This window comes from Podarcis tiliguerta (genome assembly GCF_965153285.1).
Source record: "Podarcis tiliguerta genome assembly, chromosome: 2".
NCBI lineage: Eukaryota > Metazoa > Chordata > Lepidosauria > Squamata > Lacertidae > Podarcis > Podarcis tiliguerta.
Genome location: NC_139535.1, coordinates 118,360,572 through 118,377,832, shown reverse-complemented (window position 1 = coordinate 118,377,832; position 17,261 = coordinate 118,360,572). Strand labels below are relative to the sequence as shown.

The window sequence follows — 17,261 nt, the reverse complement described above, 5'->3', positions numbered from 1 at the left end:
GGAACAACCAAGAGGCAATTTTAGACAAAAAACAAAGCAGAGGTTTCTACTAAACCTTCCATAAGAAGGTGGAAAGGTTTATCTACCCCTCACACCATCACAAGTTTCATTTTCTACCAAAAAAGACTTTATTAAAAATCTTAACCTTCACTACACAACTGAGAAAGCATTGATATGGCATATCAGTACATTCACAGTCAAAAGTAACTTTTTTTAAAAAAACTGACCACCTCCTAGGAGAAATAAAAGAGAAACACACACTTACTGAAACCTGTCTGTAGGCAGTTTGACCCCAGTTAGGAGGTATTCCCCTCCACCACTACCCCAGAAATACGTAATGGCTTATATCCCCAATTTGCATAGATCAAGTGTTTTGCTTTTGTGACAAAGTGAACTCAGCATTTTGTATTGACTGTAACACTTGGAGGAAGACATTTTACACATACTGTTTCATAGAATGTAGAGCAAAAACTCTTGTTTTAAGTTTTGAACAAGTGAACTTTGCAATATACAAGGTCAGGTGCTTCTGTCTGATCAGATCTGTTCAGCTGTCAATATGGGGAAAGGGCACCAGCAATTTACTCCCCAGCCCTGAATTTGGAACTGAAAAAACTTAAGGCAGTGGACAAGGCCAGCCCCAGGACATTTCTTCTCTCCTGCTCTTCTAGTACAACTTGCTCTGGTCCCATTATCGTAATACTTTCTCATTTCCTCTCTGTGTTCCACATCACTAGCTGCAGCTAGTGGAGAAAGTACGGCAAAGTACATCAGGGCATGGGATAATTTGTACCATTTTGGATGCAGACAGGGGGTTGTGATTTTCAGTAGTCCCATGTTTCTTGTAACACTAAATTCACTCAAAATGTATACCAACAGCATGGAGCTCTCCCCATTTTCGGATCAACTATATTGTTTTTATGATCTCTGAATATGGAGAAAAGGAAGAATTTCGATCCCAAAAATCCTGCTGACCAGGTACTGCCAAATATACTGGGCAGCATTTGCACAAGTATCAGGCTACAGAGAAGAAGCAGAATAGCCAGAACACAGGACATGACAGCTCTTATCACCTTTTTGTGTTTGCTCATGTTGCTCCAAGACTAGGTAAATAAGGCACATATAACCAGTCAAATTCTCTGTCATATGCTGTCAACTATTTTGAGGGAGTTATTCCTGAAAGAACTTCATGGCGCCTCATGCCACGCACCCTTGGAAGATACAATTCAACTGATCTCTGGAAAAACAACCACTTTGAAAATGTAGGCCTTTGCTACATTTTTCTGTAGAAACTAATTTGAAAAAGGCTCAAGAAAGATGGTAATAAGGACCTCCACCTAAGTGAATCAGGCTGCCATTATGTCTGTAATTCTTGATTTAGGAACTATCCCTGAAGTTAAAAAGGTGGTAGAATTTGATAGGCTTAGTCGCCTATAACATTTAACAGCTCTTTATTAGATTGTGCCAAGCTGCATCTGCTAAACGGAACAAACCCCCAAAGATCCAACTTGGCTGTCAGAATTTTTAAAGCCAGGGGGTAGCAAGAGGGCCAAACAGGTGCTTGAAAGTAGCAAGGCATAAGTTAAATCCTGTTATAGTACCTGTATCAGTTAGTTGGTCTTTTCTGACACCAAATAGCAGCTTCAGAGAGTTGTACAGGCAAACTTATGTTGGGAGGAAACTAGTTCAAAACAAACAAAAACATAGAAAGCAGCAGAAGGCCACCCCAAAAAATTGGTTGCATCTTGTTTGCAAGCAGACAAAATCCTGTTTGAGCTGAAACATGCACAATGTGGGTCATCTGTTGTTCATTAAAGAACTGTGCCAAGCACAGGATCAAGCCTGATAGCATAAGAAAGCGTTGCCTAACAACTGATAAGCACAGGAGCCACCAAGAGGGCAGTATCTCTACCACCACAGACACCATGAAAAGTCAGACCTCGGACGACAGCATTCTGGGCTTCCAAGAAACAAAGTATGACACCAATTAAGGTACTTACGGCAAAGCCTAACTCAGCTGGACATTACACATTGGCGTAAGCCCTTCCTCTGGAGCCCCTGCCTAATCAAGGCAAAATAATTCATTACCGGCAGGTTTTAAATAGATTGTCACAACTCCACCTTGCTCCCCAGTTGCCTAGCCTCATTCACTCACAGCCCACAAGATATTGAGTCCAGGACTCTGCCCCACGTGTAGCTCACTGCACGTTCAGTTCACTGTTTAGTGTAGGCAGCAGGGCTTTAATAGAACCCCAGCCCATTTGCGTAGTCTGCCAAGCATATACACCTTGTTCTGTATGTGCCATCCACAGTAGACTAGGTACACATGTACTCACTCTAAGATGAGAGCAGCAATGCTGCAACTCCTACCCCATATCAATAAGGGGCATTATCAACCAATCTATTTGCATGAATACTAGCCGGCTTTGTTTCAGAAACTTAGATGGTTCTGGGGCCAAAAGGTGTCCACGCGTTCCTCTTCTTCAAAGCTGTAGTCTCGCTCTCCATCTTCCTCTTCAAAGAGCTGATCCTCCAGAAAAGAACCTCCCAGCCCATATTCCTGCTCATGGACAGAGACCTCATTGGGGACCACATGCGAAGCACCTTCTACAAAATCAGCAAATCTGGGGAAAAACCAGCAGAGAGCAGTGAGAGTACTGCAGCAACCAGCAGATGTCTGACTTTTATTTAATGGCCTGCCATTAAATGCATGTAAGGTAAAGGTAAAGGTACCCCTGCCTGTACGGGCCAGTCTTGACAGACTCTAGGGTTGTGCGCCCATCTCACTCAAAGAGGCCGAGGGCCAGCGCTGTCCGAAGACACTTCCGGGTCACGTGGCCAGCGTGACATCGCTGCTCTGGTGAGCCAGAGCCGCACACGGAAACGCCGTTTACCTTCCCGCTAGTAAGCGGTCCCTATTTATCTACTTGCACTGGTGTGCTTTCGAACTGCTAGGTTGGCAGGCGCTGGGACCAAACAACGGGAGCGCACCCCGCCGCGGGGATTCGAACCGCCGACCTCTTGATCAGCAAGCCCTAGGCACTGAGGCTTTAATCCACAGCGCCACCCGTGTCCCTAAAAATGCATGTAACATGGGCCAATTAAACATTTGTCAGTCCAAACTGCAGGCATGGCCAGGGGAATAGCCCCCATGTGTAGCATGCACTCAATAAAGCAATGCACACTTGGTAGTTTTTCCTGGCGTGTGGCACCAGCAGAGAAGCCAGCTTCAAACCTGCAGCTCACCCCCCTTCCCTTAACTACCCCAGATCCCACCTCCCTCCTATAGCTGAGTTTGTAACCAGGCTGCCCTTTTGAAGGCTCCCAAAGGGTATAAGGATCCCATAGCACCATGCAGCTTTCCCCTCCCATCTTCTAATCATCTTGGACAGTACCTCTTGGGAGACTGTATGCGGGAGACTGCTTTCCAGGCAGAGAATTCTGGGCTGCTGCAGTACTCCCGCAATTCCTCCAGGGCTCTGCGTGTCTCCACCTCCCCCTGTATCCGGTACTCCTCCTCAGTTAGCAAACGTGGTGGGCTGGGCTTTTCTGGGGCTGTGGAGACCTTCCTGCTAGGATAGCAATGACATTAGTGGCAGCTGCAAGTCTGAACATCAAAGTCTGGTGCCTTCCAAGAATCCTTGAGCAGCTCAGGAAACAGTGTTTACTCTTGAGCTTCACTAGAAAAGGTGCAACTGGGAGTCTGTACCAAAAGGGCACAAGACTGTGATTTTTGACTAGGACTAGACCTTCTTCAGAAAGATTCTATCCCACTAGTCTTACTGCATTATCTTGATGGTTCTTCCCAAGACAGTCTTGTGATGCACAACAACTAAACACAATTTGGCAGTAATCGGAGTAGGGTATTCTTTGAGTTAATGAACACTAGGTAGACATTTGAACAGACTTCAGACCTGTGTGTCATTTTCTTACATCAGACCCAAAGAGAGACCTTTTGCAGACCGATTGTCTTTTTAGGGCGATTCGCTCCCAGCCTCAAATTTTATGCCTTGAGCAGTCTTACGTCTCTTGTGTCTTACTGCTGTAAAGTTCAATTGAAAAGAGGTTTGCCAGGTATTGTAAATATATATGTTCTCATATGCTATGCTCATAGGCCCACCTGACAGAAGAAAAGACACAGAGAGCAGGAGGACCCAGGCATCTAATCATGATGCTGGTCTTTAGAAGGAGATAGAGCTTGCAAAATTCTCTGAAGGCACCATCTAGTGGTATGTTTCAATCCAGCAACTGAAATCCCAATTTTAATGGTTTCAACACAATATCCATTTGACCATATTTGCCACTCAACATCCAGAACAAGCTCACCAACAATTCAACCCAGCTTCCACCATACAGGCTGCAACCCAGGCTGCATGGATCAAAAGCATACCCATTAATTGGGGGTTAAAGCATTAGGTTAGCTATTCCCCCTCCCACAACCTGTTTCCATTAGCTACCATTTCACCTGGCTTCACCTGAGGGAGGAAAAAAGAGATAATGGGTATGTTCAAACATCACTGTAAACCATAAGTAATGGCTTACTGCAAATATGTCTGCTTCATTCCTCCCCACTAGCATGCAAAGGAAACAAACCACAATCCCTGGCTTGGCATCACATCTGAACTGGAGATCATGTTTTGTTTTATTCAAACAAACCATGATGAGAAAGCAAACTCTGGAGCAAAACAAACCATAATCCTTGTTTGGATTCAGCAGTAAGCCAGGATCATGGTTTGTTTCTGCCCCACCTTATGAAGGAGGAGAGAATCAGGGAGGAGTAAAACGATGGTTTACAGTGGCACATGAATGCTGCGATTGAGGTCTGACTGAGCTGGCTGGGATCCAGTCAATGGGTCCTCCTTTTTGAACACTGTCCCCATAGCACCTATTTCAACTGGCCATTAAAAGAAACTTTACCCAATTACGTAACTTGCTATAACTTTTAACAACTGGTACGTGAATTTGCCTGCTTTCCTCTTTCCTCTCCATTCCTTTACACTAGTATATTAAAGAAACAATATAGTTTTGCAATCTAATATGCTGCACAGCAGATTGCTGCACAGTGCCCCAGAATTTTAAGTGTTTAAATGATTAACAACAATCATCCCATTCTGAGCAACTATCCTCTACAGGAGTGTCCAGACACTCCCTGTAAATATATGCAAAAGTATTCATTCTCCTTCTGATTATCCAGATATAAACTACAGACTTGGCCAACACTGAATGAAATATAGTAAGTGATCTTTGAATAGGCAATCCTTGTTCTCTCGTACATGTTAGAAATTTCACTGTGTTTTGAGTACATACACACAAACACAAGCACACACCTTATCTTACTAGTCTATTAATGTCTATTATTGGATTGTGCCTTCTAGGATGAGTAAAGCCCTGCTTCCCATCCGTCACCTGTAGATAGCATAGGCCCACATGACTGGGTACTCCAGGTTTTTAGTGCAGAATGCAATTACGATCAGTGCGATGGCGATCTGCCGTATCTGGATGCCTGCGTAGAGGAAAAGCAAGCCAAGAACCTGCAAACCCCAAGTGAGAAGATTGATGCTGCGTTCGTTCTCCAGGGGCCCATATTTGTAGCACACTGCAAAGCTGATACACCCGACAACGAGCAAGTAACCTGCAAAGAAAGGAAAGGAAATAAAGGAAGAAACATAAAGAGATACTCCAAGAATTGTTTTTAATCTGGAACCTAAACTATCCTCATGGTGAGTGACTTAATGAATGAAGCACCACCCCAGGAAGCAAAACAATGTGCTAAATCAGCCAGAAATAGATAGAAAACACTGACTATTCCCTAACAGCAAGAGAATTAAAACATGTTGCCAACAGCAGATTCCAGAAGGCAACAAAAGCCAAGAACTCAGGTCTTTTACACACTCTGCTCTAGGAAGACTGGACCAAAAAGCCTTAAAATGAATGGGATGCTTATCTAGAAAGGTTGTATCATACCAAGTGTAATTAAATCAATGACTCCTGTGCTCACAGTGTGTGCTTCTCACATGGGATATTAAAAGGAAAAACCTCTCAAGATCAAAACCAAGTCAGGGTTTGGTACGGTCGAGAAGGACTGCATAACTAGAAGCCTGAAACAGGTCGCTTTCAAGACACATGCAATACAGTGGTACCTCGGGTTAAGTACTTAATTCGTTCTGGAGGTCCGTTCTTAACCTGAAACTGTTCTTAACCTGAAGCACCACTTTAGCTAATGGGGCCTCCCACTGCCGCCGCACAATTTCTGTCTCATCCTGAAGCAAATTTCTTAACCTGAGGTACTATTTCTGGGTTAGCAGAGACTGTAACCTGAAGCGTATGTAACCCAAGGTACCACTGTATCCAGTAGTATAGCTGATGCCATTATTTCCTCCATAACTCCCACCCCAGTGCCTCATCCCAGTAGGAGTCACCATCCAAATACCTGTTTAAGTGACTCCAAATCATACTTGAGCAGAATTTGCTGAACACTTTTTAGCTGTGATTTTGGTGTGAACAAATATCAATGCAGCTAAATTCGCCTTAATTAGATCTCTAGGTACTCTTTACTCAAGCTAATTGGGAGCTGAGGATGAAGTGTGGAGGCTAAGCATTTCCCAAGTGTGAAGGCAATGGATTTCCCTGCATTACAGGGGGCTGGACTAGATGACCCTTGGTGCTACTTCCAATTCTAAAATTCTATGATTCTATAATTCTAGAAACACTCAAAAATATGAAGATTAGCCTAAGGCACAGGCTTTGATGAAAAAGAAAGCACAGAAAGTCAAGAAATACTCACCCAGCAGATATTCCCAGTACAATTTACAGATCTCCTGCAGGTTTCTGAAGACCAGCTGAATAAGGTAAACAGAAAAAGACCAGCCTCCCACTAGCATGAGGTAGATGGGGCTTTTCTAGGGCACAAAAAGAACAAGAAAGCTATTTTTGCATTCTCGACAGAGCAGACAATCCAGCTTGCCCTAAATTAGGCATACAACACTACTAGGTTGTTACCATATGCAAACTGCACAATTTAAATTCTATGGCTGGGTTCTGGCAGGCAGGCATATTTCAGCATAGCCTGGCAAGATAAAGTTAGGCCAGATTCTTTGGTTGGGACTGATGAGAAGCATTTGGCCTAGTTCTCACAACAGCAAGAAGAGTGGCAAACCTGTATGTAGACTGTACTATGCAGGTTGCAGGTGGGGGCTCACACAACACAACATGCCCTACTAGAACCCTTCTTCCCAGCACTCTACATGCAAGGAGAAGGTCTTTTTTTTTAATAGAAGAGGATTAAATCATTTGATGCATACCACTGAGACACAGGTTTACCCATTTTACCCACTTATGAGAACCAGGTCTTAGACTACAGTGGCCAATTTCGGTGCTGAATGAGGGATTGCAGGGGGCGGGGCAGCCATGGCCCTCTACTTAAACCCCACTGAACTGCGTATCTGGACTTGACTTGGTCCAAATGCTTTCACAAAGGACATACACTTTTCAGAACTCCACAATATGAAATATGAAACACAATAAGAAACAGGCAATTTCAATTCAAGCAGCTATTTAACTATCAGATGATTAGACTTGTCCAAAGACGGGCATTTTCATTTGCTGAATGCCATTTTTTTCTCATAGGGAAAAATACCATTTGAACTGTGAGGTTGATGCCATGGGTTTTCCTACATTGCAAAATACCACAACTGGGATTTTTAAAAGTGGTTGCACAACCACTAACATTTGAATTTGCATATGGTAAGCTGGCAGAATGTAGTCAAGCAAAAATGGAATATACCCACTAACACATACACACACACTGCCAAAAATTATTTAACTTTTTTCTAGTATATATGGCAACCACAGTAGTAAAGTATTTATCATATTAGGTTAGTCCAGATTCCAACAAAAATGTGCACTAAAGTGCTTCTGAGCTACTATATATCAGGCAAGAGCCATACATTGAGAAGGGTGCAATAAAAATCCCACTCTGCCATGTTCATCTGCCCACAGCAAGCAAATGTTTCTCTTTCCCCTATTTTCAATTATTCCCCTCTCTAGGGTCAATGACTATTACGTCTGTCAGTTCCTCATTTGCAAGGGAAAGAGCACCGCTGTACATCCTGCTTCCTCTCCTCTTGCTGCTGCCATCTCACTCATTCCTCTTGCTAACTTAAAACAGCGAAAGGAGGAATATGGACAACAAAGCTGTATGGAAGACAATCCCTCTAGCCAAGACTGGGTGGTCAATGTGTCCTGCGTGTTCTTTAAGCCATGGACAGTCTGAATAAGGCACTTGAAATTAAAGCTTAAACATTTGGAAAGATGAACTCTGAACTCGTGGCTTTCTGGATGCTTGTTGTCAAAGAGTCTAGTATTGTCAATAGAACAGTACTTTCACTCACCTTGGGCACCATTCTGGACATTACATAGATGACAATTAGCAATGAACTTAGCACACCAATGCTTATTCCAGCCGAATAGAAGAAAAGTGGACTTCTGCAAAAAACAATTGTTATTTCAGTTGCTGTGCAGGAATAACATCTATACGTCCACAAAGGTTGTCAGGAGCAGCAAATATTCAACACAAGCCACAAGAACAAGGGGAAATGGCTGCAATACACCAAGAGCCAAAACCTTTGGCTGGCCTTTGGGTAACAAGCTGGAGTTTACAGTTGCCATGTGGAGCTGGAGATTGTTCTCTCTGTTGCTTCTGGCAAAGCCCGCAAAGCCATGAGTCCACAGAGACACTGGGGGCAGCATAGCCATGATTTAGCAGAGCAAAAGGCAACTTTCTGTGGAACAAAGAAGCAGCATGTCCTTTGCTAGCCATGGCACAGCTGGAGACAGGCAGTCCTGAGTCCCGGGTCTCAAAGGCCAGACAGAGAGCCCTGGGATGGGGGAGAATATTTTGCTCCTGAGTCTGAGGTTCCCCACCCCTGCATTAGCCTTTCATTATTAAAACAAAAACCATATAACCTACTACCATTGCTTTAGACAGGGAAGATCAATCTGGTAGCTGTTACAGCCAAGCAGATGGCTGCAGTAGATTATGTCTGGCATTTCTGCCGCCCATTACAGTGCTCACCTGCTCATCAAGTCAGCACAGAAAAACAGCAGAAGTCCCAGAAATGTAACCACGAAGAGCTTGGGATCAAATGCTGCAAGAAAATGAAACAGTTCATCCGTTGTGTTGAACTGACCTTTGAGCTGCTACATCTTTTGGATTAGGGTGTAAGGTGACCTCAAATGCTGTCAGACCAAGTGCCCATTTATGATGAGGCTTCATATAGCAATACTGCCAGACACACAACACTTGTGATGACCGCTTCCTGTCTTTCATAGGGCATCGCATCATCCCAAACTACCCTATACTCTTTGTGCAAATCTAGAATTAATTCAAAGGGCAGAGTACAAAGTTCCTGTGCAGCAATATAAGATTGCTGATCTACTGTAGGAACAAGCACACTACATCCTAATGAAGGGACAGGTTACCTGGGTTTGGGTAACCTGTTCCTTCACTAACTTACCAAGAAGAAACAACACAGCATAGCACATAACTCATTCAAGCAGTTAATACTTTCCCTTAAAATAGTAGTTCTCACCATCAACATCCCTCCCAAATAAAGTACAAAAATGAATTGAACAAATTTTGACTTTACTCAAACTTTGGAACTGTGAGATAATACACACACAGCAGTTGACTAATTGCAAAAGGTGCATGCATACTGAAATGGCCAAGCTCCTGTGCAATATATACAGGATCAGTGCATATGTGTCATTCACAAGTGATGGGTATTTGCACCCAAGTATAGAAGAATGAACCATTAATTGAAATTTCACACTAAGCAATAGGACCTACTTTTAAAAAACATTTGGGATATGAGTGTCATGTGTCCATTTTGCAATAGAAAATATTCTGGACACATAGGTTTTTACAAGGAATGGTAAGAGATCACCAAAACCAGAAGAATACCATATAAGTCAAGCTTACATCTCGTTAAAAAGATAAAAAGAACTTTGGGTCACTGCGACTTATTTGACCCTCCCAAAATGAATCAACTTCTCCATTAACCTGACGTAGTAAAGCCTCTGACATCAACATGAAATCCCAGTATTCATCCTACTTATGGCACCACATGTAGTACAAAGCATCTAGATTACATAACTCACTTGCCCAGCTAGTGTCCTGATATTCCTGCCCTCGCATCACTACTACATTTCTGTGCAACCAGAAGGCCTGCAGTTCACAGTATCAGGAAGTAAGCAGCTTAATCTAATTCATTTAGCAGTACTAGATGCACAACTGACAGCCTCCCCAGTAAGCCAGCAACTAAGGTAAAAGAGGACATACTACGAGCCACGATGATGGTGTAATTGGAGCCTTCTTCAAGCACATCAACTTTCAAGCAAGTTTTATTACTGTAGAGACCTACAGTAACATAGGTGTCATTGAGTTTCTCTTTGAAGAAGGAGCCGATGTAGTTCCACACATTGAATCCCTCCAGTTCCTTAAGCTTTTCCTCATTTTCCACCTGGATGACTCGGATCATCTTGCTGCTTTTTACTCGTATCTGCAAAAGACAGAGGTGGGAAAGGGTTAGCCACAAGGGAGATTCCAACATTAAAATACAGAAAAATCAGAATATCACCACTCAAGTGGTATCTAAATAAACAACACAAAACTTATGTGCCATTATGAAATGCACGCTACAAAGATGAATGACAGGCTGGTTCAGAGGAAAGTACCAAGGAAGAGAAAGGGGCTTTTGGAAAGCGTGCCAAAAAAGGAAGCTGGTAAGATTGGTATAATGTACAATTATTATAAAGGAAAAGTATAAGCATTCACTTGAAGAACAGGATCAGAAAGGGAAAAATCAGGATCAGGATGGGGGTGGGGGCAGGGGCAGGGAGAGAGAATGAGGAGACACGATGGCCAAAGTTCCAGTGCTGAACTTCATTATGCAAACAACTGAGCAGCAAAACAAGTTTACAAGAGACTGTGTGAGTATTCCATTCAATCAAGGCTGAGAGCCTTTCCAGACATGGTGGCTCAAGTGGGTGGGCAGGAGCAACAGTCATCACTAAATTATTGATCCTGTTATGGAGAAAGTGCTGTTTCCCAGGACACAAGCAGTTAAGCACCGGTGATAGTAACTGCAATCATTGCTGCAACAAGTATGAATCTCCATTGTTCAAAGTGATGCGAGCACTTACTTGGCCTTGCCTATGACATCACAAGTCCCTTCCCCCTGGCTATCGTGCCATTTTCAACCAATCTTTTCTATTTTCCAACTTCTCTTCTTCAGTAGCTGCATAGTCAACCCTCTCCCACAAATAAAAAAGGCACCCAGCAAGGAAGAAAGATTAACAGCATAATCCTAACCTTGTCTACTCAGAAGTAAATTCTACTGAATTCAACAGAGTTTACTCCCAGCTAAGTGGGGTTAGGATTGGAGCTCAAATATGCAACATTCCATTACCTGGGTATAAGAATACTACTCAGTTTATGTAATGCTGGTAAATACTGTGAAAAGAATAGAGCCGCTCCAATAGGGAAAGCACAGACATCTGCCAACCATTACTGTAGTTGGGTAAATCACAAATAGTGTATGGAGAGTCTGCATTACCCATAGAGATAGATAAGTAACTAACTGAGGGATAGGAAATCTGTGGCCCTCTAGATGTTGATGCACTCCATATGCCATCAAAGTCAATGGTCAGGGATGATGGGAGATATCATCCAACAGTATCTGGAGGACAACAGGTTCCCTATTTGTCAGCTACATCAATCTGCAGCATAACTGGGGCTCCAAGAGATGACCTTGTCTTTGACTTTCATCTCCAACCATGATAACAATCTATTTTTCTCAAAGCCTGAACCTATGAACATCATTCTATAACACAGAATGCTCTTTTGAATAAAAGTTTCTTTTAACGACTGTATAATACAACTTGAAACAGAATGAGAAGGCACAGAGAAAACATTTGACTATACTGTACAGTGGTACCTCTGGTTGCGAACGGGAACCGTTCCACAGGCCCGTTCGCAACCTGAAAAGAACGCAACCCGCTTCTGTGCATGTGTGGGTCGCGATTCGCCACTTCTGCACATGCGAGTGACGTCATTTTGCGCGTCTGCACATGCGCGAGCAGCGAAACCCAGAAGTAACCCGTTCCAGTACTTCCGGGTCGCCGCAGGATGCAACCTGAAAACGCTCAACCTGAAGCAAACGTAACATGAGGTATGACTGTATACAAAACTAGCTTCACAGTAACACAGTAGAGCACTTCAACAGTAATCATGGCTCCAATTCTGAGCCTTGAGAAAAGCATTACACAGCACCCCATATCGTTCATCCACCACACACTCCCAACCAGTATGCTGAAAAACAAAAGACAATGGAGGTTTTTATGAAAGCTACATGTAGCTACTTAACGGAGATTTACATAATCTAGGATTAGTTCCCTTGATTTTTGTTAGCAAGTATGCAGACAGAAAGTTCGGCTGAGGTTCATCAACTGCCAGAAACTTAAAGGACTCCATTTCTTACCTGAATTCTGGTCCATATGTCATGCCATTTTGGGGTCACCTTGTTTGTGTAGCAAAACTGCTTAGAGGAATTCTCTTTTTGCATGCGATGATCTTCAAGAGGCAATACTCGATCTACTGAGTTCAAACAATAACCAAGGACTGCGTTAAAGACATTTGCAAGATCTTTGCCTGAAATCAGAGTTGCTGCCTGAGAATTGAGGGAACGGGTTGTTTTATACAAAATGTAGATCAGGATTAGTCTATTCGTAAGGTGCTGGAATGATGCTCTCTAGCCTACACCAAGAAAGCACTATTTCCGAGAGCAGTATTAGCAAAAAATTCCAAAACATCACTATTCATTTTCACACAAGTTATACCACACCAATGAACTGCAATAGGCAACTTAAAAGCAGCCACTAACGCAGGGTTTGGTGTCCCAAAATCTACACATATTGGACAATCAGAGGGAGCCTGCACATTCATGGACATGCATGTACACATGCACCTTCTACACATACCACCATGTTTTTTTCTCCTACGTTGAATTTGAAATTTTAAGATCCTCAGGGCAGGCACCTGATTGTGTAGATTCTGCAAAGCGCTATAAAAAGTATGTATGTGTGCTTGGCAAAGAGGAAATTTCAAACAATTCACAAGCATGCAAAAAGTAACTTGTGAATCCTGGGGGGGGGGGGGGGGGGGATACTTTTATGAATATAGCACCCAACCTGGTGTCCTCCAGAAATTTTTGACTACAGCGCCCATCATCCCTCACCAATAGCCATGCAGGTTGAGGTTGATGGAGTTGTAGTCCAACAGCATGTGGATGGCACCAGGTTAGAGAAGGCTGCTTTGCAGAATAACTAAAAAGGTTCCTGTCTCAGGAAGTTAGAAACTAAATTTCACTATGGAGTGTGTGCATGCATGAAGGAAAGTGCAAGGATTAGCAAGGGACGAACAAGCACAATACAGTTAAATATACTTAGGTTTTAGAGCCACTGGAGATGCGGATAAAGCTATTGTTTACAATTGTTTAAAATCATACTCTGCGCTGATTTCCTGCACCTCCAGGAAATGGCACTGCTGGGGGGAAGCCTTATCAAATTCAGCTGGACTTTCTTCCAAGTTAGCAGGCACAGGACTGCGCTGTCAGTGTCAGAAGTTTAGTGAATCCTGCCTTTTACCAACAATTTTCACCTGGGCTGTTCAAATCTGACACTTGCCAGTAAACGAGTGCCATCATTTACAGCTAAAGGAAACTTAATATACCCCAAATTCATAGCCAGGCATTTCTGGCATTTCCAGTTTGCTCTCTTGAGACTTGCTGGTAAATAACAGAAACGTAGTACCTGACAACATTTATGTTTTTATATACAGTACATTGGAAGCCGCTCAGAGTGGCCGGGGCAATCAAGTCAGATGAGCAGGATACAATTATTATTATTATTATTAGTAGTAGTAGTACCTTACCATATATAACAATTGTTATAAAGTTGTCTCACACAGAGCTAGGTCCCTCAGTTCCAATTCTTTGGTCAATTAATTATGAACCTTTTGGGAAACACCAAACTAAAGCCTCTTATGTCAAAGCCCAGGAACAAATCACGTCGCCTTTCTGCCTTCACTTCCCAAACAAGACCACGGATAAATTATGCTGTCTAGTTTTGGGTGGCATTTGCAGCATTTTAACGAAGCTGTACATTTCGTGTGAATTATTTTTATTAGTAGTAATGTTCTATGGTGCCCTTCATCCGAAGATCACGGGGCGCTTCAGGCTAGAAATGCAAAACCTGCCTTGGGAAGGGAAGGCAGCTCAGCCCAGATTCTGGCAGATCCTGCGATTCTCCGAGCGCGGAAGCAGCTCCGCGCCTGCAGCCGCCCGGGGAGAGGGGAAGGGCCCGCCCGCTTACCTGAGCCGCCCACCGGCCCCACGAGGACCACGGCCCCGAGGAGGAGGAGGAGGAGGAAGCGGCGGCGCCAAAGCCGAGGCTGCCCCGAGGCCGCGTTCGTCCCTCCCGCCATGGCCGCTCCGCCAGCCCTTCACCCGCCGCCCATCCCGAAAGGTCGCTTTCTCGCCGCCGTTCCTCTCGCAACCTATCGGAGGGCAGGACTCGCCGCGACGCGGCCTCCCCTGCGCATGACCGAAAGGGATCATAGCCAATGGCAGGATGCTCGAGCGCGGCCGCTGTCGGGACTTCCAACTCTCGAGGCCGCCTTGCCTGACGGTAGCGCTGAATGATGTGCCAGCAAGCCTATCGCTGCGGCGGCCTCTGTGAGGTAACGCCTCTCGGCAAAACGGCACATTAACATGCTGGCTTTCTGGCCAACGACAAAGTCAAATCGCCCGACATTGAGCCCGCCCCCAGACTCGTATTGGGCTGCGGACGTCCCTTGTCAGCCAATCAGAGGAACGGTTTTTAAAGCTAAGCCCCCGCCGCCGTTTTCAAGCGGCAACATAGCGACCAAGGGGGAATGTCTGACGTAGATCGAAGCGACTTTCGCTTCACGCGCGCGCTGCGCAGGCAGCTGTTGAACCTCGTTGCTGAGCAACCGCCTGACAGGTGGCAGTTTCAGCTCTCGCTTTAGATTTCAGCTGTTAGAATTCAATATCTCCAAGTGGAGGGAAAGAAAACGGCTCCACCTTGTGGGAATGTTCAGGGATGCAGGAGAGGATATATTATTTGATTATATCCTTTCCAACTTGTGTTAACAAGTTCCACAATTTAGCAGAGTAACATTCCCCCTTTTAAACTTGCACAGCGGATGTGTTTGCTCAGGCTCGCTAAAGCCTCTAAAATACGTTTTCCTTTTGGTAATTTCCCATTTAGTCCCTCATAAAAAGATAGACATGACACAGTCTTCTATAAAATTATAAAAAGAGTTTACTCACATTCTGTTCACAGATGGATCCCAGAAGGCAGACTTTAAATTACAAAAGTAATATATACCTGGAAACTATCCCATAAGGAGACAGTCCCTTTGTAAACCAATAAAATCTTTAATAAAAATTAAGTTTTATAAAACTCTGTAAAATATAATTACCACAAGATCTAGATCAGGAACAAGAGAGGGAATAAAGATCTGCATCAAAATCTGCTGCCCCTGTGGATCCTGTCGCCTGAGGTACACTCACCCAACTTGTGATTCCCAACAACGGCACAATGGCTTTCAGTTGCAGAGAACATGGCATCATGCTTATCTTCCAATAATTTATCTAATCCTCTTTCAAAGTTGGTGGCCATCAACCCAACTTTTGAGAGCGAAGCTGTGCGAAGAACAGATAAAGTCAGCTCTACGCCAAATGTGTTGCCTGTCAGCTCCCTCCTGACATGTACACATGATGGGCAGGATTAATATAACGAGTCCCATCAGTGGAAGCCCTGCTCAATAATATATGCATGTGCAAGAAGGCTTGCCCCTTTTTCTTGCCCCATGCCCCCTGAAATTAGGTCTAGAACAATATACCTGTACATGGTGTATAAAGTACATTTGAAACACATTTTCAAATGTGTTTGTTAAGGGCTGCTGGGATTGTAATTCCATGAGGGATACTACAATGCCCAGAATTCTTTGAGGGGGGAAATGTACTTTGAATGTGCTTTAAAGGTCCAGTATAGTGTGTATGCAACCAACAAGTAGGTGAAACTGATGCATATGTTTGTGCAGGAGCATGACTTCCCTTTATACCACAGCTTTTCAAACTTTTCATATTGGTGACAGACTTTTTAGACATGCAATATTTCACGACCCAGTAATTCAGTTTTACTAGCAAACTGGAGGTTAAACTAACCCCTTTCCAGCCCTGGGAGGAGTGCAGGAAGCGTTTGCATGACACACTTACACACTGCAGCTGACACGCTAATGTGTTGTGACACACAGTTTGGAAAACTCTGCTTTATACTATAGACAAACAGGGAGAGTCCATATTTTTTCCAATGGCTGTGAAATATACTCAGAGTCGCAAAGTGATTTCATGCTCTTTATTCAGCTCATAGTGGTGAGGAGGAATGAATGAAAGTCCCCTCAAAGTATCTGCTTTATATGCATTATTTACACAATGGGCTGCACATGATTGGCTAATTCTGGAATTCTACTGTAAGCCAATCAGGTTGTGGATTCACTTATATCTGGAGCATGATTGGGTGGTTCCTGCCAACCAATCATACTGCTGCATTGTTCTAGGACCAATCAGACTGCTGCATTCTGAAGCCTATTGTTCTAGGACCAATCAGAATGCGGCAATTTGGATCCTATTGTTCTAGGACCAATCAGACTGCTGCAGTTTGGATCCTATTCACCTCAGTACATAACAGGCTGGATGTCTCCAATGTAGCTCTTAATATAACAGAACCCTCTATACTGTACATGTTTTGATGGGGAAGTTAGCTCACATCACAAAGGTTTCAGTTCTCATTTGTCAGCCAAGGCTGACACTACCCATTTCAACCCCCCAAACTCAATCAATATCTCACTTCCCTGTAACTGCCAGAGGAAATAAAAATGAGCACACTAAACTTAGAAAAAAGAAAGTTCAAAATACAACAGAACATTGTTACCTAAAAGTGTGGTTTGGGGTCATAGGTACCGGATCTTGAGTTCTCCAGCTCCCATCACATTCCGTCAGCACGCCTGCAGCAAGTGCGTCCAATATCAGCATGCCCCGCTGATGTCACACATGCACATCAGTGGGTATACTGACGTCAGACGCATGTGCGCATGTCGTGTGTGTAGGGCCTGGTTCAGG

At 43.8% G+C, this 17,261-nt stretch overlaps 1 protein-coding gene across 4 annotated transcripts; it reads right to left on the bottom strand.

The window, feature by feature from the left end:
* Positions 1–109: 109 nt before the first annotated feature.
* NEMP1 (nuclear envelope integral membrane protein 1) lies at positions 110–14,761 on the bottom strand. Of its 4 annotated transcripts, none has more exons than XM_083428293.1 (9): positions 14,428–14,761; positions 12,537–12,652; positions 10,337–10,556; positions 9,071–9,143; positions 8,388–8,481; positions 6,782–6,896; positions 5,404–5,629; positions 3,393–3,569; positions 110–2,621 (listed from the first exon to the last, which is right to left on the bottom strand). In XM_083428293.1, exons 1-9 carry the CDS (start codon positions 14,537–14,539, stop codon positions 2,429–2,431), a joined length of 1,326 nt encoding a protein of 441 aa, XP_083284419.1. In that variant the 5' UTR covers positions 14,540–14,761; the 3' UTR covers positions 110–2,428. The 4 variants fall into 4 exon arrangements, with proteins under 4 accessions (XP_083284419.1, XP_083284421.1, XP_083284420.1 ...); XM_083428295.1 differs by having other exon boundaries at positions 12,537–12,649; positions 14,428–14,760; XM_083428294.1 differs by having other exon boundaries at positions 3,393–3,566; positions 14,428–14,759.
* Positions 14,762–17,261: the final 2,500 nt, after the last annotated feature.